Here is a 27,662-nt window from a genome sequence, read left to right as displayed (position 1 = left end):
TTAAACTTGAAAGTGAGCAAAATGCCACAAGAGTTGGCATTTTGGCATTAATGCCTCTAGGATAGGCATTTACGTAGCCTTAAACAGTTTTTTTTTTTTAACCCAAGAAGTGAGCAAGATGCCTCATGAATTGGCATTTTGATGCCTTTAACAACATATTGAATTTAAAAAGTGGGCAAAATGTCTCAAGAATATAAATTTATTCGCCCTTACCCAGATTTTTAACTATAATAGTGGGTGATATGCCTCAAGGATTGGCATTTTATTTCCCTTACTGTAATTTTTATCTAAGAAAGTGAGCAAAATTCTTCAAGGATTGGCATTTTGCTACCCATTCTCAGATTTTTGAACTTGAAAATTAGGCAAAATGCCACAAGGATTGACATTTTATCCAATTTTGTAACTTGTAAAGTGGGCAACAAGCAACAATTGGCATTTATGTGCCCTTACCAAGATTTTTAACTTGAAAATTTGTAAAATTGCCTTAAGGTTAGACATTTTGGTTCACTTACCATAATTTTAACTTAAAAAGTGGGCAAACGCCTCGAGTATGAGCATTTATACATCCAAATTGTAGGCCCAAGGTTTTGATATGAGCATCATACCAATATTTAAATCACCGGGGCCCACAAGTCCAATCAGCTGGTCCTATTTACCAACTACAAGAGGACGTCCTTATTCAAAACAGTCCAGACAGGTTAAGTCATTTGTTATTTAGTAGTTTCTTTCTATATTTAATTAATAGTTTCCATTTGGTTAACAAGTAAGCGTCATGATTAAATAAGGAACTCTTATGTAAAGGGCCTGTAAATACATAGCCAATTGTTTGAACCAGACATGAACTTTTGACTGAATAGAAATTTCTTTGAGCTTCTTTTATATTCTAGTTCTAAGAGTGATTCTTCTTCTCTTTTAAGCCCTCTTAATCAAATTGATGAATATTTGCTGCATATTGGAGGAATTCAACCCTAGAGTCTGGTATATATATGCTTGGGTTGATTTTCTCTCAAATTTATCTGATTAGAGCTTCCTTGCTGCATCACTCAATAATAATTACCAAAAAAAAAACCCACATGCAGCATGTGAACCATAGATTCCTGATACCAAAGAGCATTATTTCATTCAGGTTCATGCTACATAAAAGATGTGAACACATGCATTTTGCCTTGAATTTGTTCGTTTATATCTAACAAGTTTCCCTGGATAATTCTAAAGCATTGTGAGGAATGGATTCATGGGCTTGAATACTCACATAGGCAGCAATAAGCTAATGACTCAAGTAAACATGGATCAAACCATGAGAAGTAATATAGACAGCAGATGGCAAGTTCCTGACAATCTTTGGGGAGTTTTAGAAAAGGGCCATAGTGTATTGTTCCTGCCACAACAAATGTGATTACAAAGAAACGAAGCCTGAAAGAATTGCACTGCAACTACAGATGCTTTAGAATAACAGAACAAGAATACTCAAGTGCCTTGATCTTTACCATCGTCCAGACGTAAACTGTAGAACTCTTTCAACAGGCATTGCATGTTATCATACTCCTCAGCAACAGAGGAGTTCATTGGAGCACACTGACCCAAGCGAAGTTGGAGATGCAAAACCACCTGTAATATGGACAAGCATTTTACTACTACACTGAAAATTTGGGGTTTAAGGAGTCAAATTGTAGCATGATACAAATGCATACCTTTGAAGCAGAAGCCTGTCTATCCCCTAATCTCAACAACAATTCAGGCAGCTGCCGTATCCATATAACCTGGTATCCTATGATGTCTGGGCTACTCGCATCTAATAACAGTGTATGTTGCCTTTGTGTCTAGCAATGAGAAGATGAGAAACAAAAGAAAACATATACGTCACTGAAAATCCACTTGAGGAGCTTAGAAGAAGTATCATTTCTGAAAGTTTTAAAGAAACAGGAGTTTACAGGAAGCAGCATTTCTTCTATTGCAGATAGGCATGCCAAATTCAATGTAGACTCAGGTTTGCATCCAATGAAAGCTTTAGTGAAGGCCTGAAATCCCACTTTAAATTATGTTAATAGTATCTTCAAAAACAGCAATAGAATCACTTGGCGAATGATTTCTAAATTTTACTGAGAATGAGAATTTTGAAATTTCCAAGAGTTAAAGGACTTCAGAAAGGGTATATAATACATTTGAATGAACCTCCGCAGTCACAGGCAGGCAGAAGGTTTTCCTCAATTTGATATGCCACTTGTTTACAATAGACAAATACTACTTGAGAAGCGGAAAACTGATAGCTGCTGATTCTGGTTTCATTTTCCGAGCTGCCAAAACTGCTAGGTCTTTCAAAATTAGGTTGCCCCCACTGACATATCAAACCAGACGCTGAGTTGGAGGCACAATTAATCACAGAAATTTAGATTTTACTTATTTTGCTGGGTGCATAATAACTGTCGATAAACATACAGAGCCTGACAACACCATGGCATTTATAATTTTTTGGCCTCTAAAAAAAATAAAAAAAAATAAGGTGATTTGATTAATGTTTCATACCCTGATTTAAAATATGCCAAAATTCACAAACCAAAGATTTATAGAGTTAAAGAACAACCTCCACAAGGCGATATTTCCAATGGCCTGGTGCTTGTGATACAAGTCTTGGAACAAATGGAAGAATTGAAACTGAATGCTTTTCGGGCACTCTATTAGACCGTGGATCACTCGTACTCTGCCAAAAAAGTATAGACCAAATTATTTTCCACCAAACAAGACTACCACATGAAAGAAATATACCTTTACAAGCATGTGAGAATCCAAATGATGTATTGTGTTTGGTAAATCAAGCTAAATGCATATTTAGCAACAGAGCATCTAATCAGTAGGGCTAGCATGTGAATGAAAGCTAAAATACTACCTTCAATTACATAAATATGAAAGATAAGATGTGATGAAAGGACTAAAATGAGGCATTTTATAAAATGTGATGAAAAGACATACATGACGCATTTTTCAAACAATATTTCACTTAAATTTTGTCTTACCGCAATTCCCCACTCGTTAGGCGAGCTGGTAGAGACAGTGTAGTGTGTGTGTGTGTGTGTGTGTGAGATCCATGTTTCAATCCTTGGTAAGATTACCTTTCAAAAAAATAAATAAATAAATAAAACAAACAGTCCATGGCTATTAATTCAATATTTCTTCACCATCATCGTAGTTGTCATTGTCATCATCATCAATGCCTTGCCAAGCTATTGAGGCTGCTTTCTAGCTTGGTCAATCATTACTAGTTAAGGGCCAATCATTATCAAGTGAAAAGGCCTTCATGTCACTTCTCACCCCCTCGATCCAAAGTCCCTTTGATATCCTCCCATCCTCTCTCAGGCCCTGCAACATTGATCAAAGTTTCCCCTCCTTGCCAAAACTGCTTCCGGTTTACCCCCCTTTGGGACTACTCTTAGGCGGATTTATTTATTATTATTATTTTTTATTTTTTTTTTGAAAAGGTGAAATTATATTAACAGAGAAAGCAAAGGACAGAACAGAAGCTAAAAACAGAACAGATGAAAAAGACAAAACAACCAACAAAGAGTTCCCTGAACTCTGAAGCCCCACCCAAGGCTCAAGGAGCCCAATCCTTTATACACCTCAAAACTATACATAGATCCCACCCAAAGACGAGGACTTGTCCACAAAGCATCGTCTATTCCTTTCAAGCCAGAGGGACCAACAACTAGCGAGAAAGGCAAGCTTCCATCTCTTCTTACCAAACTTTCCCCCTCCTCCAACTTCCCAAGATCGAAGATTGTCGTGAATGCGATAAGGAACCACCCAAACTACATCAGCCTGCTAAAGGATGCCATTCCAGATAGCCATGGTGAACGGACAGTGAATAAGGATAGATCAACAGATTCAGCGTCAGCCATGCACAACAAGCACACATTTGGAAGCCAAAGGCCGCATTTCTACATTTGGAAATACATCCTCACCATTTGCTCCCAAACCCCAACCGACAAAGCATATAATCCAGGAATTTCCAGTTAATGTGGTCATAAGCTTTTTCGATATCGAGTTTACAAAGGATGCCTTTTCTCAAAGCCCTATGATACAAGTCCAAACATTCATGAGCCAAAAGGGCAGAGTCAAGGATTTGCCTCCCAAACACAAAGGCACTTTGGAAAGTAGAGATAACCTTGGCCAGGACATTTCTGATGTGAGAACTTAACAGTTTAGAGATAATCTTATAAGGACTGTCAATGAAGCTGATAGGACGGAAGTCCTTGAGGCTTTTAACACCTTCACGTTTAGGAATCAAAACAATGAAAATAGCCCCCATTTTTCACAGAATCCTGCCAGATCTGAAGAACTCATTAACGAAATCTCCAACATCCCACTTTAGGAGATACCAAAAGAATTGGAAGAAAGCTAGGGAAAACTGTCGAGGTCGAGGGCTTTGTCGCTGCCAAGGTCAAACACACACCTTAATCTCTTCCGGAAGGAAGGGGCTTTCCAGAAAGGCTTTATCTTCCGGAGAAATCTGGTTGGAAGGAAGATCATCCAAACAGGGCCTATCGATTTTATCTTCAGCAAGCAGGGAAAAGTAATAAGAAACAACAACATCAGCAATGGAGTTTTTCTGAGACAATCTCTCGCCTTCCACAACGATGGAAGAAAAAGAGTTGCACCTCGCTCAAGCACTAGCTACATGGTGCAAAAATCTGGTGTTCCTATCTCCCACTTTGAGCCAAACAACTCTCGAACACTGGCTCCACTTGCTTTCTTCCTTGGCAAGTCTACTAGAATAGTCAAAAAGATACTTAGCTCTTAGGGCATGTTCTTCCTTCGAGAGGGGAGCAGCTTCCTCCTTGATATCGAAGGCATGGATCTAGGACAGCAAAGAGCTCATCTCTTTTTTCCCTTTGGCCGATGATTTAGCGGTGCCACACCTTCAACTTATCTTTGAGCATATGCAATTTTTTTAAAAGAATAAAACCCAGGTTCCCTTTCACCAAGAAAGAAGACCACTAGTCTCCAACCAAGGATCGAAAGTTTACTAGCTGAAGCCAGGCGAGCTCGAACCTAAAAAGCTTAAAGGCCCCAATTAATTTCATCTACCTCCAAAATATGGGGCAATGGTCAGACGTCGGTTTGGGGAGCCCTCTTTCCTGGGAAAACGGAAACTTTTCGATCCAATTAGTGGAAACCAAAAAACTGTTGAGAAGGGACATAGCTGGGGAACACGGCCATTGGACCAAGAAAATTTGATATCCCCCATGGGATGGTCTACTCGGTTATGCATTTGGACCCACTTAAGGAATCCTCTCATGCTCACGAAGATTTCCCCATTATGCTTTTCATGAACAAACCTGGTAACGTTGAAGTCTCTAGCGATGCACCAGGACAACTCGCCCAAAAAGCATCCCGATGAGAGGGACGAGTGGGCCCACGCACCCTAGAGAAAACACAGTGGAACTCCAAGGAGATAACGGTAAAAACAAAGTTAAAGAACCCACCGTCCAATAGTCCTTTTTCCAAAAAGTCAGGTCCCAGAGGACAAGGATGCCTTCCACATAACCCACGGCATCAAGAGCTTCCCATTTAGACCCGATGCAACTCAGATGGATCTAACCTTCTTCCTGCTCACCGAACTCAGCTTCGATTCTTGGATAACTATGAGTCGAGCCTTCTATTTGTTTAACATTTCCTTAACAATGGATCACTTTAGAGGACAACCCAAACCTCAAACATTCCATGATAGGATCTTCATTAGGGAAACCATCCTCCCCTTTCTACCCTTCCTAGTTGATCTAGGAATAGAGATTTCCCCAGATTGCAAATCAACTGCCAAGTTTACAAGCTCCCTGTTACCTTTAATTAATCTAGTTGGTCCTATTGGCGAAGTAAACTAGGAAATACCGATCCCCCTTTCTGCCATGAGGTAGAACAGGGCAATGTAGTCCTCGTCTCTTTCTCCGAAAACTACTCCAAGCAGTCTACCAACATGGCGAATCACGTCCTTAACCTAGCATTTCTTTTTTATGAGGGCCAAAAGTTGCTCAATCTAGGTTGGAGTTATACTTGGAGAGGGAAGAGATCCTGGTGGCAGAAAACTGCTAGTGTAATCAAAAGATGCTCTGATTAGGGAGACAAGCAATGCCTCCCGCACTAGATCTTTTTGAAATGACTCCAACGCCAAAGAAAATCCAATACCGGATGGGGAATTATGATGGGAGCAAGAAACTAATGCCAGAGAACCCATTGCTTTAGAAAACAGGGGTTTCGAAGCAGAAGAATCTTCAAGGATACGGAAGGAGGGTGGAGAAAAGAGGGGTATGGTATCTTTCCTGGATCTAATCTTCCAGATATACAAGAAGGGAGTGGGGAAACATACGGAATATAAGGAGAGACCTTTGGTTAGTTTTAGTGGTTGGATCTTCAAGATAGTGAGGGGACAACGCCGATGTGGCCTCATCTAGGTCATCCTCGGGGTAATCATCAGGCGAGGAAGAAATTGTATCTGAGAGATAGGCCGAGGATTCCGCATCCAATGACAAATACCCCTAGTCTACTGGCAAGCTGACGTCGGGGAACAGATTCTTGAGACCTCCGAGCAGAGAGATGGAGCCACACGTCATCAACGTCTCACTGACAGAATTCAAATGCCTAGAGCATGTGTCTTCTCCTCTTGGATGTTTGAGGCAAAGGTTCGTGGATGATAGACACGCGTCTCCTCAAGCCCCGCATCGCAGGCTATCGGGCTCGAAGAACAAAGGAAACCAAGACACGTTTCTCCTTCATTAAAGGGGGTTGCAGGGCGGAATACATGGATGGTCGACACGTATCCCCTTGAGCCCCGTGCCACTGGCTTTCAGGCTTGATGGAAGAAGAGATGTAGGACATGTGTCTCCTTCATTAAAGGAACGCTACAACGGGGTTTGGATGATCACGTCCGAGAGGTTAAATGAGGCCTGCTGCAGGATGGAGTTGTTGTCCTGATGTCTATCCAGAACCAATTCCTGATCCTCGGCCGGTATATTCAGTAATTTCCTGCCACATGATAATTTTGAGGGGAATGTGGACGACTCGGATGATGTTTGGAGGGGCGGAGGAGGAATATCAACCATCCAAAACTCTCGCTGAGAGTTTGAGGATTGCGCTACGCACGGGCGAGGATCGGGTCTAGCATCCAATTGCAAGGGTGGGCAGGAAGACATGAGGCACACATCCCCCAACATGGATGCATGTGTCTAAGGGATGGAGGCTGACACACGATAGCCATGTACACCACGATCCGCACATGGGTCCGGACACGGTTCAGATGCATACAATTCACGGTGCGAAATTAGACAGGGCATGAAGGTGGCCAGATAAGGAATTGCAACGTCCACAGGCACCGAGGAAGACCCTCCATGAACAACAGCACCCATCGACTCTCTCCTAGCTACGAAAGCTGGTGAGCCCTCTCTCAGAACCGAGATGTGGAACTTCACATTGCCACCCATCACCATTACCTCCGATGGTAGAGGACTTGAGTTGCCGACCCGATTAAGGAGCTTAGCCACCCGGAGCTCCTTCCATCTCTCTGACACCCCATCGATAACCATGGTCTCTCCGATAACAAAGTCCAACACTCATAACAAATCGAAAGACCAAAGTTCCATAGGGATTTTAGGGAAATGAAACAAAATATCAGAAAACCCGAACAAGGACCACTCCTACCACTTGAATATGAAGTCCACCAGGTCCACTTGGTGGACTTTGCTAGTGAAAATGATCTTGTCTAGATCTTCAAATTTCCTGAGGGAGACCCAAATAGACTAGTGATCAAAGTGATGGAGAATAAAATCCTCAGGCGATAAATGGCAATAAAAACCAAACCAGGTGATTAGATCCGACAAAGAAAACCCTAGGTTAATCGTCGCCACCAAACTCCATTGGAGACCTTCCGCTGCCATAGAAATCACTGAAGGTGAGACAGGAAGAATAGGGTTGGAAGTCCCAGGTTAGACAGAATGAAAGGATGTTGAGCGGTTGAGGGATGGGAAAGAGGCTTTAGCATGGTCAGGTCAGGGTCAAGTCTATCCGAGACCTCAAGGTGGGAGAGAATATGCTTACTCCCCATCAAGGCATCCCTGAAAGACAACAATGGTGCCCCTAAGGTTCTCGCGCCACCTAAACCACCCTCCAGGGGCCCTAGGGAGGTGGCGGCGACTCCTTCCCTCGTCAAGGCATGGTGAAGACAAGACCTCTTGTGGCCTCCCTATTTTTATTTTTATTTTAGAGAGATAACGATTACTTTATTAAAAAAAAAAAAAAAACAGAGGAAACAACAGGGAGGTGTACAACCCGCTAAGATAGCGGGGCGATTACCCTCCCATACAAAACAGATTACAACCCTTTAAGTTTACAAAAATAGAGGCTCACTCTACAATATATTGCTAAGCTCTAATGATCACGGACTACACCGAATTGGAGACATCGTTGAAACACCTCCCATTCCTTTCTTCCTATATTGACCACCAAACAGCCAAGAGGGCTATTCTCCAAACTGTATTCTTTTCCTTGCCTAGAGTGGACCCATGCCAGGCTTTGAGCAACCGATCCGTCGAATCGGGGAAAGACCAGGAAATACTGAATGAATTTAACACAAATTACGGCCTCCCTATTGATCTCCACAAGTCCATATTACGCTTTTTTAACACAAATAGCCTTACCCAAAAACTTACCGTTGAGGCAATTAATGACACATAATAGATCAAAGACTTTCCCCATCCTAACAAAAGTGAAACCCCATAAGGAAGGAGAGCCTTTATGTCTTGGAATTTACACTTCTAGGACCTTACCAAACCTCCTAAAACCCCTAGAGAAATTTATTTCATTCTAATCAAGGGGAAACCTATCCACATGGAGGGTCGGGAGGTCAAGGAATGGAGGATCCCTTTTTTCTACTCCGAGAGGGGTTACTATTTCTTCCACTCAACTTCGTTCACTCTTCTTTTTTCTTGATCCACGATTGCCACTTGAGGAGGTTTGCTAGCCAGGTTGCAATTAGGCAGTCCATCCGTAGGGGAAGAGGTTGCCACATACTCCATCTTCCACGGACCTAGTTTAGAATTATCTCTGTATGCTACCACCTCCCCTATGCGCAGAGGGCCTTGCTCGAACACCATTTCATTTGCAGGTGGGGGTAATTCTCTAACGACATCTTCCATATATGCCCATCTCCATATTTCTCAATGATCACAATGTCTCTGTCTTTCGAACCTTGCAAAATAATTGTCGTCTTCTCGAATGCGGCCCTCCATTTCCAGCCATTGATCTCTACGCTTTCTTGCATCAAGATCCCATCTCTCTTGATCCAATGGTTCGTAACCTTGAAAAAAATCCCATTTCCCCTTTGCAAATGAAAATAAGTAGTCAATCTGGTTGTAGGGGCATGTTTTACATAAGTCTAAAAGAGAAGGCGGGTTTGTAGACTCTTAGGCTGATTTGATTACCTCATTCTTGATGCTATCCATGCTAGTCTACTCACATATCCATTTCAACATCCTCATCTTTGCAACATGCATAGTCTGCTCATGTTGCCTCCCAGCCATAGGTTCAAATTAGGACATGACTAGAGCTTCAATTTGACCAAGCGGGTCAAGATTTTTTTTTTTTTGAGAGATAAGAAATTTCACTATTACTATAAAATATATAATATAATAATATATCATATATCATACCTAATATAATAATATATAATATATTATATATTATGTTTTTATTTTTTTCAACCATACAAAAGAGACATTCATCCACCGCCCCGTCTTCTTCTTCCACGAAAGATCCATCACAGCCATCATCACAGAAGACCCATCACCAACTTCTTTGCTTCTTCTTCTTCATGTCAAGTGTGTATGCCTTTTTTATTTTTTATTTTTGCCTTTTTTATATTCCTTTTACTATTTACCATATGATTCCTATTATTTTAATTAAAAGATAGAAGTATTGTTTAGCTTACGCTACATGCTATAGGGCGGTGATTGCTACATTTTACCCTACACACTATTTAAAACACTGCTGCATTCTTCACTTCACTAATTTAACATTGCTTGACAATAAAAAAAATGGGGGAATTGCCTAAGCAGTAAGAGGTTTGCTAGAAAGGCTCAATGCTCACCTCCATTTTGACTGGTGAAGGGCACTTGGTTATGTATTAATCAAAACCAACAAAAGGGGCAACATGGAGGATAGCATTTGGTGAACAATTCCCAAAAGTGAGTGCTAGCAGCAAACATCAAGCAATAATTCATAAACATATGATGGTGAAAATATAATAATTATGTGCTTATAATTTATAGGTGCTTATAAGTGTACTCATGCTTTGATAATAAATAGCAAGACAACACAAAGGTATATGAAAAGACCTGCAGCAACAAAACGTGTTCTACAAATCCAAGAAATTTCTCAAAAAGAACAGTAGGAGATCCAATCCATTCATTGAGTTGAAGGAAGATTTCAGTGATTCCAACATTCAATGCAAAATATCTGCGGTCTTCCTGCAACAAAGCTAAATAATTAGGGTAAATCAAGTTATGCCATCTTCAATCAGAAAGTAAAACAAAAACTAGATGAGAAAAGACAAAACATTAATAGATGGTACGGACCTAGATACTGAGCATAGGAGGAATTTACATATAATCATGATGGTCACACAGAAAGGAACAGGAACAATGACACTATTAAAGAGAATTTAGTTTCATGTTTTTCATGAGAATCCTAGCATGTTGGCACATTTGTGGCGTGCACATGAGCTGTATATGAGCTGTATTGAATACACATGTCGGCTAAGCAAAGATCCTTTTCTAGAAGGATAACCTTTTAACCAACAATGGAGCTCAGCATATTCATGAAAATCTGGCATTCACCAACTAAATCTTGAGAAAACAAAATGGATATGAAAATAGAACATTGGCATGGAATCAGAACTGGATGAAACCCAGACAATGAAGCTTTGGTGGCCACCATTCTAGGTCAAGACCAGTGTTTTAAATAGCGGTAGCGTGATGCGTAGCGGTCGTGTAGCGTAAATATGTAGCGTGAAGCGTAAGCTACACGATACTTGTATTTTTTAATTTAAAAATAGGACAAATATAATAAATAGTGGAAAAAAAAAGGAAAAAAATATAAAAATGCCCAAAAGATGATTCATTTTATCAATTATAAGCATGTTCAAAAAAGTTATTAGTTATCATTTATCAAAAGCCAATCCACATATATAAGCCAAATTAAATAATTATCATGTCAACGACTTTCTAAGCAAACCACTTTAATTAATAATGTCTAATTGAAACCACAAGTCACAATTATGAAAAGAAATAAAAATCCAATAGGTTAAAAGTATCAAGTACAATACAAGCGTTACATTCCTCAACATTAGAAACAAAGAAAACGTGAAAAAAATAAAAATAAAAAATAAAAAAATACATTATAGTTTGCGCTGTGGACGCTACGCGCTACATAGTTGTAGCGTACGCTACGACCCCTGTAGCATACACTACAGGGCATTTACGCTATTTGGGAAACTACGTAGCGCTACAGCCACGCTACGCTACTTAGCGTACGCTACGGGCGCTATTTGAAACACTGGTCAAGACACACAAAACATGTTTATATTCTAACCAAATTGGAAGGAGTTGCAACAGTTACAAAGAGAGTTGCATCCGAAACTGAATTTCTGAAATCTTGCATAGCAGAGAACTTAAAGCAAAAGGAAACTAAAATGATGAAGAAGAAAAAAGCACCCACCTTTTCTGCAGAGTGATGCACCGGGTAAAGGGGAAAGACTTCAAACAATTTCTTCAGTTTCACAGGGATGGAGCTCTCACCCCACGTTGTCATAACAGGTCCTCTACATAGAGATGGAATAGAAATTCCAAAACTTGCACGAAGATTATTTGTCGCATAAGTGAAAAACTTCACTACAAGGTTGATGCTCTGAAGTATGCATTGCATACAATCAAATGATTGACTTTCAACAGTGGGCATGTTACGAACCAGTGGAATGAATTCATGGAAACAGTTTACTATAATTGGCAAAAGATCTTCTAATTTTTCAGTGATAGAAGAAACCCCTACATATACAAGGAAACAGAAGAAAGCAACCAAGCATTAGTATATCAAAATTCAAAACGAACCAAAAATTATGTCCAATGATCACAGAAGTAAAGAGGCTGTTGTGTAGCAACACGTCCTCAAAAATGAAGCATGAGTTTCTCTATGATCCCTGCTATGGCTACTCAGGAGAGTAGGATTTTGAATCCTACCCTCTGCAGAAGTGTCAGTGTGCACGTGTTTGAGCAATATTAGGAGACGTTCAACAGATGGTCCACACCATGTATGTTCTGTGCCCCGAAAAGCAGGTCAACATGAACCACATGTAAGTTGAATGAGGATCATCTGCCAATCTTTATTCAACTGCCTGTTTCTTCTTCTTCTTCTTCTTTTAAGGATTAAGCAGACCCAGATATGGATATAGATAAGAACACAGAAATGGGAACAATGATAAAAACTCTCCACTTCTAATCATGATGTTTACAAACAATGATAAAAACCCAGATACAAATACACCTCTCAACAAGGTTATCCCATTTTTACCATAATCATTTGACATGGTTTTTCTTCAAGGGCTTGTTTGGACTCGGTGAAATGGTGGGAAAGGAAATAAGGTTTCTCAGGAAACCACCTTTCCCTTGTTTGTAAACATCAAAATCATAGGAAAGGAAGGGAAATTCAATTTCCCACACATCCAATTTTCCTTCTAAATTGCCTTTTTATTTTCTTACCCAGACCCATGAGAAAGGACATTTCCTTTCTTACGTTTTCTCGGTAGACGATTAGGTGCGCCCCACCTCACCCAAGACGGCCCACCTTGATGTATGTATTCTATATCCACACCATCCATCCATTTTTCCATATCATTTTAGTGCACAAACCCAAAAATGAAGCAGATCCAAATCTCAGGTGGACCATTCTATAAGAAACAGTCGTGATTGAACGCCCCACCATTGAAAACTTCCTAAGGCCCACTGTAATGTTTCTGTAAAGTCTATTTTCCATCTAAACTACTGATAAGGTCACACAATCTTGGATGAAGATTAAAAATAAAAAAATATTACCATGATCCAAAACTTTTATGGCCCACAAGAAGTATTTAACGATCAGTCACTACTGTTTCCTATGATATGGTCCATTTAATATTTGGATCTGTTTCATGTTCAGGATCATGCCCTAAAATGATCTGAAAAAACAGATGGATGACATGGATATAGAATAACATCAAGGTGGGCTCCACGGTAAAGGCCGCACCATGAGGCCATTGCCGCAGCTAATCTGCTCCCTGTTTTATGGGAATTGGATTTGTGACTGCTCTGTACCCATGTGGTGCAAGTCAATGCTGGAAACCCTATGTGGGCCATCATGATGTATGTGTTTTATCCATGCCATTCATCCATTTTTCCAGCTCATTTTAGGGCATGAGCTAAAAAATGAGGCAGATCCAAATCACAGGTGGATCACACCATAGTAAACAGTGGTGATTGAATGCCCACCATTAAAAACTTTTTTGGGGCCACAAAAGTTTGGATCAAGCTGATATTTTTGTCTTCCCTTTGTAAAGGTCTATGTCACCCAATCAACAAATTGGATGGCAACTAAACATTATGGTGGGCGATCAACCACCATTGTTTCCCATAGAATGGTCCACCTGAGATTTGGATATACTTCATTTTTGTGCTAATGCCCTAAAATGAGCTGGCAATATGCTTGGACGTTGTGGATAAAACACATACATCATAGCTGGGCCCACAGATCTTTTCCAGCACCAACGTGGAACAATGTATCCCACTGAAATAGGGAGCAGATTAGTTGATGCTTCGGCCTCACCCAAGATAGTGCAGCCCTTATCGTGGGGTCCACCTTGATGTATGTCATCGGGATCGTCCCTCAATGTAAGGCAGACAAAAAATCAGCCCGATGTACAACTTAAGAGGGCCTATCCACAAAAATCTACGTGAACGGGATGAACAGAGGTCTGTATGTGAATACCAGATATTTCATCTAAGTCGTTGATCAGGTGCCCTTAGAGTGAGGCTCACATTGCTTACTAAATACTTTGAGACTTGAAATTGCAACCAAAAGAATTTCTCAGAAAAAAAATTATTTTGCCAAACATGGTTTGAAAATAAATCTCAATTTTCTAAAGAAAATGTTGTTGATAAACAAACATGAGAAATAGTATTTCCTTTCCCACGCTTTTCTGGAAATAAGGTTTCTCGAGAAATACAATTCCCTTTCCCACCCTTTATGCAAATCCAAACATGCCCTGATGTCACCACAAATATTAATAAAAGAAAGACAAACAAAGAAAAGAAGGAAAAGAGAGGAGCTGATATATCAAACTCCACTTATAAGGATCAAGAAAGGCCTCACAAAAACCTCAAACTATCTTCCCTTTTACAACTCCCAAAAAGGTAAGCACCAAAGCCCAAGATACCACTATACCTTTCAACATGTGGATCACTGAGTGCAATTCAACTGACCTGGTGTTGAACATCTGGTTATTATGTTCGTTCCACATAGACCATGTAACTGTGAACATTGAGAAACAACACAGCTCTCTTTCTTCTACCCTCGACCCCCCAATTACAGGTTTGCGCTGGAGCTTCAAAAGAGCTCAGCATTAACCACTGCAGATCAAACATGGTCAAAATCATTCTACAGATTCTGGCCATGACGTCACAATGGGTGAATAGAGAGCTATCGTTAAAAAATATGGGTGAATAAAGGGTTGACTGACTCCACATGCTTAAGACACATAATGTATACATTTGCAATCAGCATCACCTGAATGTGCAAATGATCGATAGTTGACACATTATACAAACAAGACAACTCCCAGAGGGCCAAAGGAATGGGCTTTGAGGATTAAGACCCCCTACAGCACCACATCAGAGGGATTGGTAGAATGAACTGAGGATGAACATTCTTGAAGAATCAAACTTCTGCTTCCAACCATGTGGATCTTGAGATGAAAGGGAGATCAACTCCATTAGATTAACCAAAATCATAAAAGCCGTTGTCACCTCATCCAAGAGGTTCAAAGACCACCAAATCTCTTACATGACCACAACAATTACTAATCTTATCCTTGTCGATCAAAGTGCCATAAAGCATGAGAAACACTTGAGAAAGTGGATTGTCTTCATAACATGGGTCAACCTGAAACTTTAAATGGTTTCCATCTCCTACTACGTACATCCCATCAGAAAATTCTTGGACCCTGCTCATAATTTCCATCCAAGTACCCAACAATCTATATAGAGATGAACCAAGCGTGAATGAACTGCCTTTCTGAGTTGTGAACCCTGCATTTGCTGGATATAAGATACAGTAGGGTCAACCTAATGAATTCATCAGGTCTTGCAAACACATTCCACATAGGAAGAGTAGAATCCATTATCCTTCTCTCCTAAGTACCCATCACGTGTCATTTCTCTTAACCAACATAGACAAAGGAAGTGCATTGAGTTTCTTTAAGACAAGTAAAACCCTATTAGTGATATAGAGAGTAAGGACAGTTTAAGTATCGACATAACACAATATCAATGGATATTTTGCAATTAAATAAGAACCAGTTCACCCAATAAACATTTTTTGTTATTTTCATCATGTGTGCTACAACTCCATGCCATATATGTAACTATTATTTTCTGCAAGTATTCACACTTGTGAGGTAAACCACAAAACTATACTCCAACCTGCATGTGTTAATATTTTTTTAGAAGAACATGTGTTTAAGAAATCCTATATACTAAAAGTGCTGGGATGAAAAAAGAAACAAGGAAGCTGGATGATGCATTTTGGACATTGCACGAGATTAGTTCACCTACCAATATGCTCTTGGGGTAGCTCAGGCTCAAAAGCATGCAATGTTCCCCGGACATCAGGAACCTATAAAGTTAAAGAATGAAACAGAGAATCAAATCAGAATACAAATAAAATAACATAAATTTTATAAAGGTTCTATGAACAATATAAAGCATAGAAATGCCAAACAGGCATAAATAAGATGAGCACGAAAAAGGAGATTATACTATTTGTGGCAGTAAAGACATAACGGGCAGATTCTCATGAGTAGATTGTTTTACTACAAACTAATCTCAAAAAATTCTGCAAGATCCCTAGCCTCCTCCCAGAGTACCTTATTTATTGAGAATCAATTCTGCACTTGCTAGGATCAATTGCTGCAAGCCCTAACCAAATGTATCTAATTCTTCAAAAGTGCTGTTTGCGAATTATGTGCACTTAAAAGCACTGATTTTAAATCCCAAACAGGCTCTAATGGTTACCAAATAAATTGTAAGCATGCCCCCAAGAAACAAGAACAGTTGTGCAACCATGGAATTGTTCACAAGCCTATATTACTTATCTGCAGAGAACCAAATGAGAAAAATGAATGTATGATAAAACCAAAATGCGATGGCAACTTGAGAGTAGGACCTCAAACCATACTCCCCCTAAACGTGCTGTGCATGAGATCAGGTGTCCCATTGTGTTTGTTCCATGGCCCAACAAAACAGGCAATCTGGTCATAATGTTGGCCAGCCTGATGACCGCACTGGCCTGATTTTCCAACCACAACAGACAGTAAGGCTACCTGATTAACAGACCATATCAGCTGCCAACTGTATAACCAAATTGGCATGTTTAGGGAGAGTGGAATTCATCCTACTCTTGCAAGTAGCCACAGCATGGCTCATGATACAGAAGTACCTGTTTGTCTGATGCATCAACTTTTTTCTTATCACAAGCCAACAAAGACAAGCAGCGAACCAGCCCAACAAAAGCAATCTTGAGTTTGCTCTTGTCTTGTAAATAGGTCTGGCTGTTCCGTAGAATATCTCCATAATTCTGGAGAACCTGTAAAATGTAGAACCGTTGCAGAAACCTCAGGACCTCATTAAAGATTCACATGTTGAAAACCAAGCAAAAGGAAATATCTTAGATACAGAAATTAAATACAACATATTAAATTGTTTTGCCATATGACTCAACAAACATAAACCAAACTTAGGCCAAATCGAGTAGATCATTACAATATCAGTGAATACACCATCACATTATCAGTGTGTGTGCTGTGTGCTGTGTATGTGCCCAATCAGGTAGATCATATTACAATAACAGCAAACACGTCATTGCATTATCTGTGTTGGCGTGTGAATGTGCAAACGTGAGTGTGTGTGTGTGTGTGTGTGTGTGTCTGCAGGTGCGTATGCGTGGGTGTTTGTGTTGCCAATACATGATGTACAAAGGTCATGAATTCCAAAATGCCATAAATAACTAAATAAGTCAATGTGAAAATTTGAATAATGTACCAGATAAAAAAACTTCAAGGAAATAATGGAAATATGCATCTAGATCTATAATTCCCCATTGTAGAATAAACAGTGCATATTTACAATGTTCTGCCATTGGAATTCGCAAGAGCACTAAATCATTTAATAAGATTGGATAATTGGAAGTCTCATTATCATTATACTTTATAATCGAACACCAGGAATAATAAAATAAATTAAATCAGCAAGAAAAATGACGCTAGTAAAAACCAAAATAACTGCATTCCAATGAATAACATACCTTTCCAGAATACAAGAAAAAGGAATATGGATAATGCAGAATGATAAGGTCAAAGAACTTGAAAGCCATCAACCGAATATCAATTGCTATATGCGTCATCGCATTAAAAACATAAGCCATCATCAAGGAAATAATAGGTCCAGGGATATCCTGCAAAAATGCAGGCAAACAATTAATAAGAACAAAGAAAATGCTGTGTCATTCAATTATCTCGCAAAAAAAATTACAAGCCAACAACTAAAAAGGGCATAGAATCCAAATATCTTGCTAGACAAGAAGATAGATATCAAAATTTTTATCCCAAATAGAATAAAAGAAAGACTCAATAATGATGCCAAGAAACCATGAGGACCATAATGATGGAATAGCATATTGAATTGATAAAAGTACAACCAATGAGTGAGAGAAAATTACTTACTACAAAATGGATATTAAGGTTTTGCCTTGGACACAGCCCACAAAACCAATGAATTCATGGATGCACCTGATTGGTGGAAGGACCACGATCTCAGGATTCGATGGCCTCGACTTGCATGGCAATGTGAGTCCCACCCTGACCAAGGATGAGTTGGGACCTCTCCCCACCAAAGTATGAAGGACTACTCATAGGTGGACACCCATGTGACACATAGGGGCCATAAATGGTAGAGAATAATATCCCCATCTCATAATTTAAGGGGATCTTTTAAGGACATTACTTAGAGGTAAATTTACATTTCTTATCTAAATAAAGATGTGGGGATATAAGTAAGATATTATTGGGATTGGATTAAGATTGCAGGATTTTCTTTGTTTTTTCCGTTTTAGTATTCTCTCCATTTATAAAGAGGATGAAAGTCTCACCAGGTGAACAGATAGCCTTGAGTTTTGTTTTCCTTTCGAGTTTAGCATGTTATCTCCAATTACAAGCAAAGGATAACTTGCTGATTTATTCGAGTACATGTGCAATTATAGTTGCAGCCTCCTATAAGCAGAATTCACAAAATAATAAAATCTGGTGAAAGCTAAAAGGGTCAAGATGAATGAAATTGTAGATATGATACAAAGACAGATCACACAATTTTAACACTCAGAAGAAGAAGGCAGCAATTAATCACAAAATGGCAAAAAACAAAAAAAAAAAAAAAGTACCACTAGATAATGAAGTACATCACATACATTTTAAAAGACTGAAATGACATTTCTAGCATTTTGTACTAACAATGAATTGATGCCAGATTCAACATTATTGATTTATGTAGACACGCTGTTCTTTTCCAAAATATCTTTCGTGAAGGAGGACAGTGAAAGGAACTTCCATCAAGAATTCACTTGAAACCACCTAACAGAAGATCAGACAACTTCCTCATTCCATGAGGAACAGTAGTAGCTCTCTGATCCCCTGCACAACATCATCAACCTTAAGTTCTTGAAACTATTTTGACATCTCACCTTAAAATATGACAAGTGCTCTACTTTTCCCTCTCACAACAAAAATTTGAAACTTCAGAAAACTTGTTACTAAGTTCTTTCCAAATTCCAAGATAGCCAAGAGACAAAACCCCTAGAAAATTTGCCCCTTGGCAGCAGAGGAACTGGAAGGCCATTTCTCTGAACAGGCATGATAATCACCAATGTAACCCACCAAAATCCAAAATGATCCATAAAAAAATATATAAAATCCTATAAGAAACGTTGAAGCATTTAGGATAGGCTTCAGACACATCCTAGAAAAGGATATAGGAGACTTAGTTTCCAAGGTAAAGGGGGAAAAGAAATTGAAGGGAGTCCATCAGACTACAATATCCAATTCACGATGTCCAAGCCAGCAACATAGGGGATGAACAGCCCATCAAGTGTCTGCTAGAAAGCCATGAAATCATCCAGGATTTCAGGGAACAATACTTGGTGGTGATATCAACCGATGCAACAACCTTTTCCACTAGCATGTGAACTATTCTATAATGGGATGTGCCTTACAGTGATACTATATGTGAGCATTTCAAAATCTATGGGCAGGGTCACTGATGATGCATAAACTGAAACAATGAACAGCATTACTATGTGTAAACACTGAGAACTGAGAAGAGTGTCAAAATGTCACCTGACCAGTGTCAGAAAAGCATTAAACTGCAGGTACCTTCAAAGTGGCTATACGGAAACATAACAAGTAAATATTCACTTTTCATGCCATAATCATATTGTGTGCCATACTTATATTGTGCCTAGTCTGCAGCTATGTGCAAGCCTTGACAAGGCCAGAGGGCCTCTCCCTAGTTTGGAATGGTTTATGGGTATTTCGGCTGCAAATTGTCAAACTTATGAATCTAAATTCATCCATTCAATATCCAGCAAGCTTGTGAAAAAAATATTATTATAACGTGGAAGGATTTAATCACGACTAGTGGTCCACATCAAGTTACTAGCACAAATCAGAGTCCTCAAAACCTTATTTGACCCAAATGGGATAAGGTGACAATGAGCACAGGATGGCACATCTGAGATTGCTTATGTTGCTTGGACACAAAAACATTGTTAGTGTTGAATATGGAGATGAGGTGTCAGCGACATGCCAGCAGGACTGTATAAACTTCTAGTGTGTGTATGCACAAGATATGAAAAATGTAAAAAAAGACAAGCATCGTATCTATATAAATACTAACAAGAGTACAAGAGACATCATAGTTTTTTTCTCTAGTAGCAGTGTTGATGTGTCTGAGACAGGCGTTGGACAAGATAATTCTTTGAGAACTGGTGTGCATGTTACACAGAGATCTCATATACCTCTTTAGAACAAGGGAAAATCACTGACTTCAGAAGTTGATACAGGGTTTCGCGGACCACTTTATCATCGTCACTGATGCGCTCACGCAGCTTCTCTATTATGGCAAGTTTGTGCAACCTGAGTTCTGCTGGGTATTTAAGGGCTAGATCTCTGACACCAATCAACGCATCTTCATCAAAAAAAAAAATACATCAGCATCTTAGGCTTCCAGAGTACTAGTACTAAGGCACCAGTCAATCAGAGGAAGCGACAATTAGACAACAACATTACCATTACAGAAACATTTTTTCCCAAGTCCTAAATTTTAATCTTTTCATTCAACTAATAAAGGAGCTTACTAAGCCCACACATGTGCAATAAAGCTCAGGGGTATACCACACATGCGCTGGCATGGTATGATAGGCCCAAGATGCAATCCATCCATCAGAACGGAACCACCAAATTGATGCCCTAGCCCGAGAATCAGGTTGACCACTGATGAGGGGGGGCACAGTTTGCAAAACAAATGTATGGATCTGAAAAACTTGTCGGAACCATCCACCACTTTCCAATAACAGGGCCCACTGCTGATTGGACCAGATAGTATTCTTGGCTTGGGAAAACATAAATGAGGTCAGACCAACCTGATGGATGGATTGCATCTAGCACATATGTGCCATGCTGGCAAATGTGTGGCATTTATACAAGCTTTATTGCACATGCGTGCACTTGGCAAAGCTCTTGATAAAGATCAGGATTTTTTATACCTGCACCTGCCATGATTAATTTGCATACTCCCATTTTCAATATTTTTCCAATTACTAAAATGAACACTGGGTGTATGCAAAATAAAAGGGTGGGTGTAATGTGTAAGTGGTGGATATTATCACTGTTCAAACAAAACTGAATAAATTGTAGAAGAAAGACAAATATCAAATGGTTTGGCTAGTCCTGCAGTTAGAGACATGAAATCTATTGTTTTGTGAAATGGGAAATGGCATCTTCTGCAGCTGCAATAGTTAGTTATAAAAACATAACCTGCGCATAGCTTCACACAAACAGCTGATTATTAGTAGTGCTTTGCTAGGTAAAGCAAACTGTAACATTTCAGCAAGATAGTTTCTACAAACCTTATGTTCTCCGGTTAGGAGTACAACATGATCTATAGAACTGTGGCTCAATAGTTTTATTGGACACTATTCTGCCATAAATATGCTTGTGGCGTTTGATCAGTGTGAAGCAGCAGTTCTCCTTGATCCTTCATGCATCAGATATGCATTCTTTCTTCCTGATATTTGAGAATGGAATCCTTGGGCTTTGCTATTCCACAGTTCCAGTTAGCTGAAGACATTATAATGTGATTATGTGAGGCTTCTCAGCATCAAGCCTTCATTAGAGAAATCTTTCAATGCTCGCACACTATATACTTTTTGTGGCTGAATTTCAGAAAGTTACATTGCAGGTGTGGCAATAGGGGAAGAGCTGGTGAATGGGTTAACAAGTTAGATGAGTCACAAGTCAAAAGTGCCCCCCAATGAGATATCTCAAGTCAAAAGTCCCTTCCAATGAGATATCTCAATTTTCCACTGGCCACAAAACCGAGATCCGATAATGATCATCATCATAATAATAAACATCATATGGACATCCAACCTAAGTAGTGATTTGTTAGGTAGAGCAGATTTTTATTTTTATTTTTAAAAAAGGTAAAGCAGATTGTCAACCTTTTGGCATGATAGTCTCAATAAACCTTGCGTTTCAAGATAGGGAGTGGCACACATAAAACTTATGTTTTGTGTGCAGTCAAGATGCCAAAACTGTCGATCACCTTTTCATATTCTGCCTGTTTACCCAAAAGATGTGGGATTATTTCTTCGATGCATATGGGGCTTCTTGGGCACTGCTGGGGTCAGTGCAGGACCTTCTTCGGGCTTGGCATGGAGGGATGAGGGGGGAAGCAATCCCAATCAACTTGGCTTTTGACTCTGCCTGCGATTTGGTGGTCCGTTTGGGGAGATTGGAATCGAAGATGCTTCTGTAATCAATCCTAGCCTCCTCAAGCAGTGGTGATGGGGGCGAAGTTGATGTTGTCTGAATGGGATGCCTTGTCGTGCCCTTGTTGGGTAGTGTGTTTGCTTCCTGCTTGGTTTAGGGCGGTGAGTTCTTATTTATTTTTCTTGTTGTATTCTTTTCCTGTTCAGTTTTGCTGCCAGGCTTTTAATAAAATCTCATCACTCTTCAAAAAAAAGGGAGTGGCACGCAAATTATAAAATCGAGGCTTGATGGTTTAGCAGGGCACTTCTCTTTAAGAGCTTGCATCGTCTATAAATATACTTGTTCTGCTTGATCAGTATGAGCACAACTTCACCTTGACCCTTCAAGATCGGATATGGGTTTCTTTTGATAAAGTGCAACACATGAGTTTTGCCATTTTGCATTTACAGTATGCTGAAGATGCTATTATTTTAGGCTTCTCAGCTCTGAGTATCATTAGAGGTATGTGAGGTATCTTTTGGTGCTTCGGGCTAATTTCTTATTGCGGGAGAATTTCAGAAAGAGTTACCTTGCAGGTGTGGCCGTAGTTTGGCAGGGTTCATGAACAAGTAGGCAAGTAATATGGGTTTGCAAGTTGAAGTCCCTATCGATGAGATATCTCAATCTTCCAATAAATGGCAACCTGAGGACCAAGTGGTGGAGATATTCCAAAGGAGTTTGTCCATGTGGTGAAGGTTTTATATTTCTGTTGGGGGCTGTACAATCGTCATCAAATCTGAACCAGCTAATCTCAACACGCATCATCCTGTTTTTCTGGCTAAGGTGACAAAGAGACATGAAAAGCTCCAAGGAGATTTCTTTTGGGAGGGAAGAGGGTGTCATAAATTTCACCTCATTAATTGGAAAGAATTTCAAAAGCCTAAAAAGGAAGGAAATGGAAAGATGGTCAAATGCACCCCGCATTTGCACAAGAGACTTGGTAGGAAGTCCTAATGCTTTTCGGTGTGGAAGTGGGTCATGCTGGCTTCCATTGACAACCTCGTTAGAGCTTGGCACGGTAGCAGAATGCGTTGCAAAAGTAAGTCTTCCCTATGATGACTTCCCTACTTGCTATTTAATGGGCAATCTGACATGAGCGAAATAGCAGGATATCTCAGGACAAGACATGCTCTCCAGTTGCAGTCTTCCAAAGAGCCAACATTCAGTAATCAACAGGGCAAGATCATCCAAGGCCTTTGTTGATAGCCTTGAGGATTTATTCAGGGGTTTTAGGGGGGCTCCTCTTTTGTAATGTTTGATGTCTTCTCATCCTTTTTGTAAGAGGACATCTTTTTGCTAACAAAATTTTGTTGTTGCCCCTAGAAAAACAAAGAGAGAGAGAGAGAGAGAGAGAGAGAGAGAGAGAGAGAGAGGGTACTGTTTTGTCTAAATGGTGGTGGAGGTTGGGAGGAGCAAAAGGTATTGTGGTGAACTGCAATCACATGCAAATATGATGAGGGAGTTGGGAAAAGGGATCCATTGTGTCAAAGGGCTATGTCAAAAGTTTGAGGATACTTCCAAAGGAGTGGAAGGTGTTTTCCAAGGGACTTAGGTTCAAAGTCAATAGAGGGAAGAGAATCCACTTTTAGGAGGATTTATGGGTTAGTGATAATTTGCTTGCCCACAAGTTCTCAAATCCTCTCTGATCGAGGATCAGTTTGATTAATGATTTCTTTCAAGCTTTGGTTGGGAGGGCCATGTGAAACTGGTATTTCAAGAAGAGGTTATGGAATTGCAGAGTTGACTCCATGGAAGAACTCCTTAGGGAGCTCGATAGGGGAGCATCTACCTCTTGATGAGTGTGATGAGCACATTGGTACTCCTCACATGTGCCATCTTTTCCTCTAAGAGCTCCTCGAGGAAATTTGTCCTGCAGACACTATAAAGACCCATTTGCTTAGTACTTCAGGACAAATCCAAGTGCCCAACCCCGCCCCGGGTCCATGACCTAGAACTGTAGTTGCGTTAAATCAATATCCTACCTTTGATTATGAAAATGTACCATTGACTTTTCCCCCTCCATTAGTAGGCTCTTAATCAACTGTTTGAATTCTCCAACAAAAGCAAATTTGAACTATGGCCAATCAATCATGACATCCACAAGGTGGAGCAAACATGTAGAGTTTGATGGGAATCAAATTAATTAGGATTCTGAAGATTAATACTATAATTTCTATTCATGATAAGAAAAGAACTTCAACCACTCAATATCCACTTAACAACATAATAGTAATTAGAAACAAAGCAATTGGTCGATGCTTCCAATAGCAATTAACCAAAATTACCTTTGCGAACTCTGGCATTGTGATGGGATGTTTGCTGAAGAAGCTCTTTCAATGTCAACCCCTTTCTACTCACAGCCAAGCCCACCCTCTCTGATGCAACACTCTGTTCGGGAAGAACAATAGCTGCTCATCTCACACACGCAACAAAACATCAAATCCCGTCATCAGAGTCATCACAATCATTCATATTACATGTAATGAAAATGATCCAGACTAGACTATGACGTGAGTTAACTATAGTGTAAGAAACATACGTGCCAGTCCATACTATACAAATCATGGTCCCAATAGTGGATGAAGCATAACCCGAACAGAAGGGACGCAGAATGCGTACTGAATAACTTGGTACGCTATAGCGTACTGAGTAAACTCTGTAGGGCCCACTGTGATGTATGTCTTATCCACGCCGTCCATCCGTTTTACCAACTCATTTTGGGGCATGAGCCCAACATTGAAGCATATCCAAAGCTCGAGTGGGCCACACCACGGAAAAAAGTGGGGCCATAGAAGTTTTGGAAATTCACCATTTTCTTTTTCTTCCTAATCCATTTGAAAGCGACCGAATCAGACAGTGAAGATCATCCTACCAGTGTACTTTCAGGCCACACCTCATCCACAATGAGTACCATGATTCGGATGAGCTGGAATGTACATGCCAGTATTGCTAACACCCAACTAAATGCTATTCTGCCAGAGCATGACCAAAGAGAAGCACGCACCCGCCCCCTGTAGACACAGCCCATACACTTCAATCCAAACATTCAAAACCATGGTTGAGCCATTGCACAAAAATTAAACTGACCAAGCAATCCTAACCGTTCAATCAGCAACCATCAAACATATAACTAAAGAAAATATAAAACAGTCACCGGCCCAAACTAAGGAGGAGAATGTCCATCGATCAAACGGTTAGGATCGTCTGATCAGTAAGAATTCAGTATACGCGCCCACATGCAGCTCAAAATTAGCACTCATCAAGCAATCCTAACCACTCAATCAGCAACCAACAAATAAATAAAATGAAAAAAAAAAAAAAGAGGTTGACGGCTCAGACTCAACAAGAAAATGTCCATTGATCAAACGGTTAGGATCTTCCAATGAGAAATTCAGGTTACACCCCATCCATAGTGCTGCCCGCAATTTCAACGGTAAGGATTGAGCAGGTTCCTGCCACGTGTACGGTTGATGTGTCCATTCCTTACCTTTGGATTTGACTTGGGTGTTGGTGGCATTTTTCGGTGGTGGCAGTTTCCGACCGATCTTACGCTTTATTTTCTGAGGGATAGAAGCAAACAGAAATTCAGAGAGTGGCTGAAGGATGTAAATTCGAATCATGAGAGGGGTAAAAGTGGAAATGAAAAAATTACTTTGAAATCAATACTGCCGCGATTCTTCGGTTTCTTGGAAGAAGACTGCTTTGGACGGACCATCGTTTACTGCAACAGATGGAGATTTTGATTCTGGAAATGGAGTGTTTGGTTGAGATGGGAATCGCGAAGTGGCAAATCGGAGATTTTGGAGGGAACGAAGGGCGAAAATAAGAAGAAGAAGAAGCGGGAGTGGGAGAAGGGTTTTTCGTAGCAGAATCTCAACAAACACAGCCGCTTTAGTCACCGTAACTTAACTAAAACAGATAGACGGACCCGGAAGCGGATTGCGTACTGGGTAACTCAGTACGGTAAGCGTACTGAGTAAACTTCGTGGCCCCCATTTTCATTCATGCATTGTATCCCTCTGTCCATCTCTTTTAATACATAATTTTAAGGTTATATCCCAAAAATGGAGTATATCCAAATCTCAAATGGACCACACCACCGGAAACAGTATGAATTGAACGTCTACCGTTGAAAAATTCTTGAGGACAACAGAAGTTTTAGATCAAGCTGATATTTTTGTTTTCCTTTCATCCATGTTTTTTTTATCTTATGAACAGGTTGGATGACAAATAAATATCACTGGAGGCCTTAAAAAATTTTCAACAGTTGAAATCAATACTTCCACTTTTTCCAGTGGTATGGTCCGCTTGAGTTTTATATATGCATCGATTTTGGGTTGAACCCATAAAATGATCTATAAAAACGAATGGACAGCGTGGATAAACCGCATGCATTCGTAGTACGCCCAACTGAGTTTACTCAGTACGATAAGAGCGTACTGAGTTACTCAGTACGCAATCCGATTTCGATGGACTCTGCGGTTTTCTAATTCCACGTGACAACCCAACCCATCCGCAAGCAGGCGCACGTGCCAAGAATAGGTACTTTCACCAGAAACGGATTGGCTACTCCCCCTGCCACCAGCCCGGTGGCTGGTGGCCGGTGCTCTGTGGGCCCCACCATGATGTATGTGTTTCATCCATTTTTACAGATCATTTTAGGGCTTGATACCAAAAATGAGGGGGATATAAATCTCAGGTGGACCACACCACATGAAAACAATAGTGATTGGATATCCACCATTAAAATCCTCCTAAGGCCCGCTGTACTGTTTATTTGACATCCAATCTGTTGATTAGGTCATACAGACCCAGATGAAGGAAAAAAAACAAAGATCAACTAGATCCAAAACTTTTATGGCCCACAAAATTTTTTTAATGGTCGACGTTCATTCAATGATGTTTCCTGTAATGTGGTCCATTTAAGATTGGAATATATCTCATTTTTTCTATTAAGGCCTAAAATGATATGTAAAAATGGATGAACGTAATGGATGAAACATATACATCATGCTGGGCCCACAGAGCTCCAACCATCAGCCATTGGCTGGTGGCCGGGGGAGTTGCCAATCCGTTTCCGCTTCCACGCCCCCAGACCTAGCTAGAGACGGTCACGGTCCTGACAGGGGCTCTGTGGTGCCCACCACGATGTATGTGTTTTATCCACACCGTCCATCCGTTTTGAAAGGTCATTTGCGGAGATGAGACGAAAACGTAGCCAGATCGAAGGCTTAAGTGG

The 27,662-nt window shown here is 40.1% G+C and overlaps 1 protein-coding gene across 6 annotated transcripts in view; it reads right to left on the bottom strand.

Annotated features, from left to right (window-relative positions):
* Positions 1–26,295, bottom strand: part of LOC131250885 (uncharacterized) — a 36,133-nt gene extending 9,838 nt beyond the window's left edge. The window contains exons 1-14 of one of the 6 annotated variants that reach the window (XM_058251264.1): positions 26,076–26,295; positions 25,911–25,983; positions 24,709–24,831; positions 20,410–20,579; positions 17,647–17,796; positions 16,783–16,929; positions 15,900–15,960; positions 11,758–12,083; positions 10,377–10,508; positions 2,582–2,698; positions 1,932–2,018; positions 1,692–1,820; positions 1,488–1,608; positions 1,253–1,378 (exon numbers count right to left, since the gene is read on the bottom strand). In XM_058251264.1, coding sequence (XP_058107247.1) covers positions 1,253–1,378; positions 1,488–1,608; positions 1,692–1,820; positions 1,932–2,018; positions 2,582–2,698; positions 10,377–10,508; positions 11,758–12,083; positions 15,900–15,960; positions 16,783–16,929; positions 17,647–17,796; positions 20,410–20,579; positions 24,709–24,831; positions 25,911–25,983; positions 26,076–26,138 — 1,825 coding nt within the window. In that variant the 5' untranslated portion in view covers positions 26,139–26,295. Of the gene's footprint in view, positions 1–1,252; positions 1,379–1,487; positions 1,609–1,691; positions 1,821–1,931; positions 2,019–2,581; positions 2,699–10,376; positions 10,509–11,757; positions 12,084–15,899; positions 15,961–16,782; positions 16,930–17,646; positions 17,797–20,409; positions 20,580–24,708; positions 24,840–25,910; positions 25,984–26,075 lie in introns of those variants that run through there. The other 5 variants (XM_058251265.1, XM_058251266.1, XM_058251268.1 and 2 more) reach the window with 5 other exon arrangements.
* Between the last annotated feature and the right edge of the window lie 1,367 nt (positions 26,296–27,662).

The sequence above is a fragment of the Magnolia sinica genome, chromosome 7 (genome assembly GCF_029962835.1).
Source record: "Magnolia sinica isolate HGM2019 chromosome 7, MsV1, whole genome shotgun sequence".
In the NCBI taxonomy this organism is placed as follows: Eukaryota; Viridiplantae; Streptophyta; class Magnoliopsida; order Magnoliales; family Magnoliaceae; genus Magnolia; species Magnolia sinica.
Note: the sequence above shows the minus strand (reverse complement) of the source record. Positions and strands in the feature narration are given on the sequence as shown.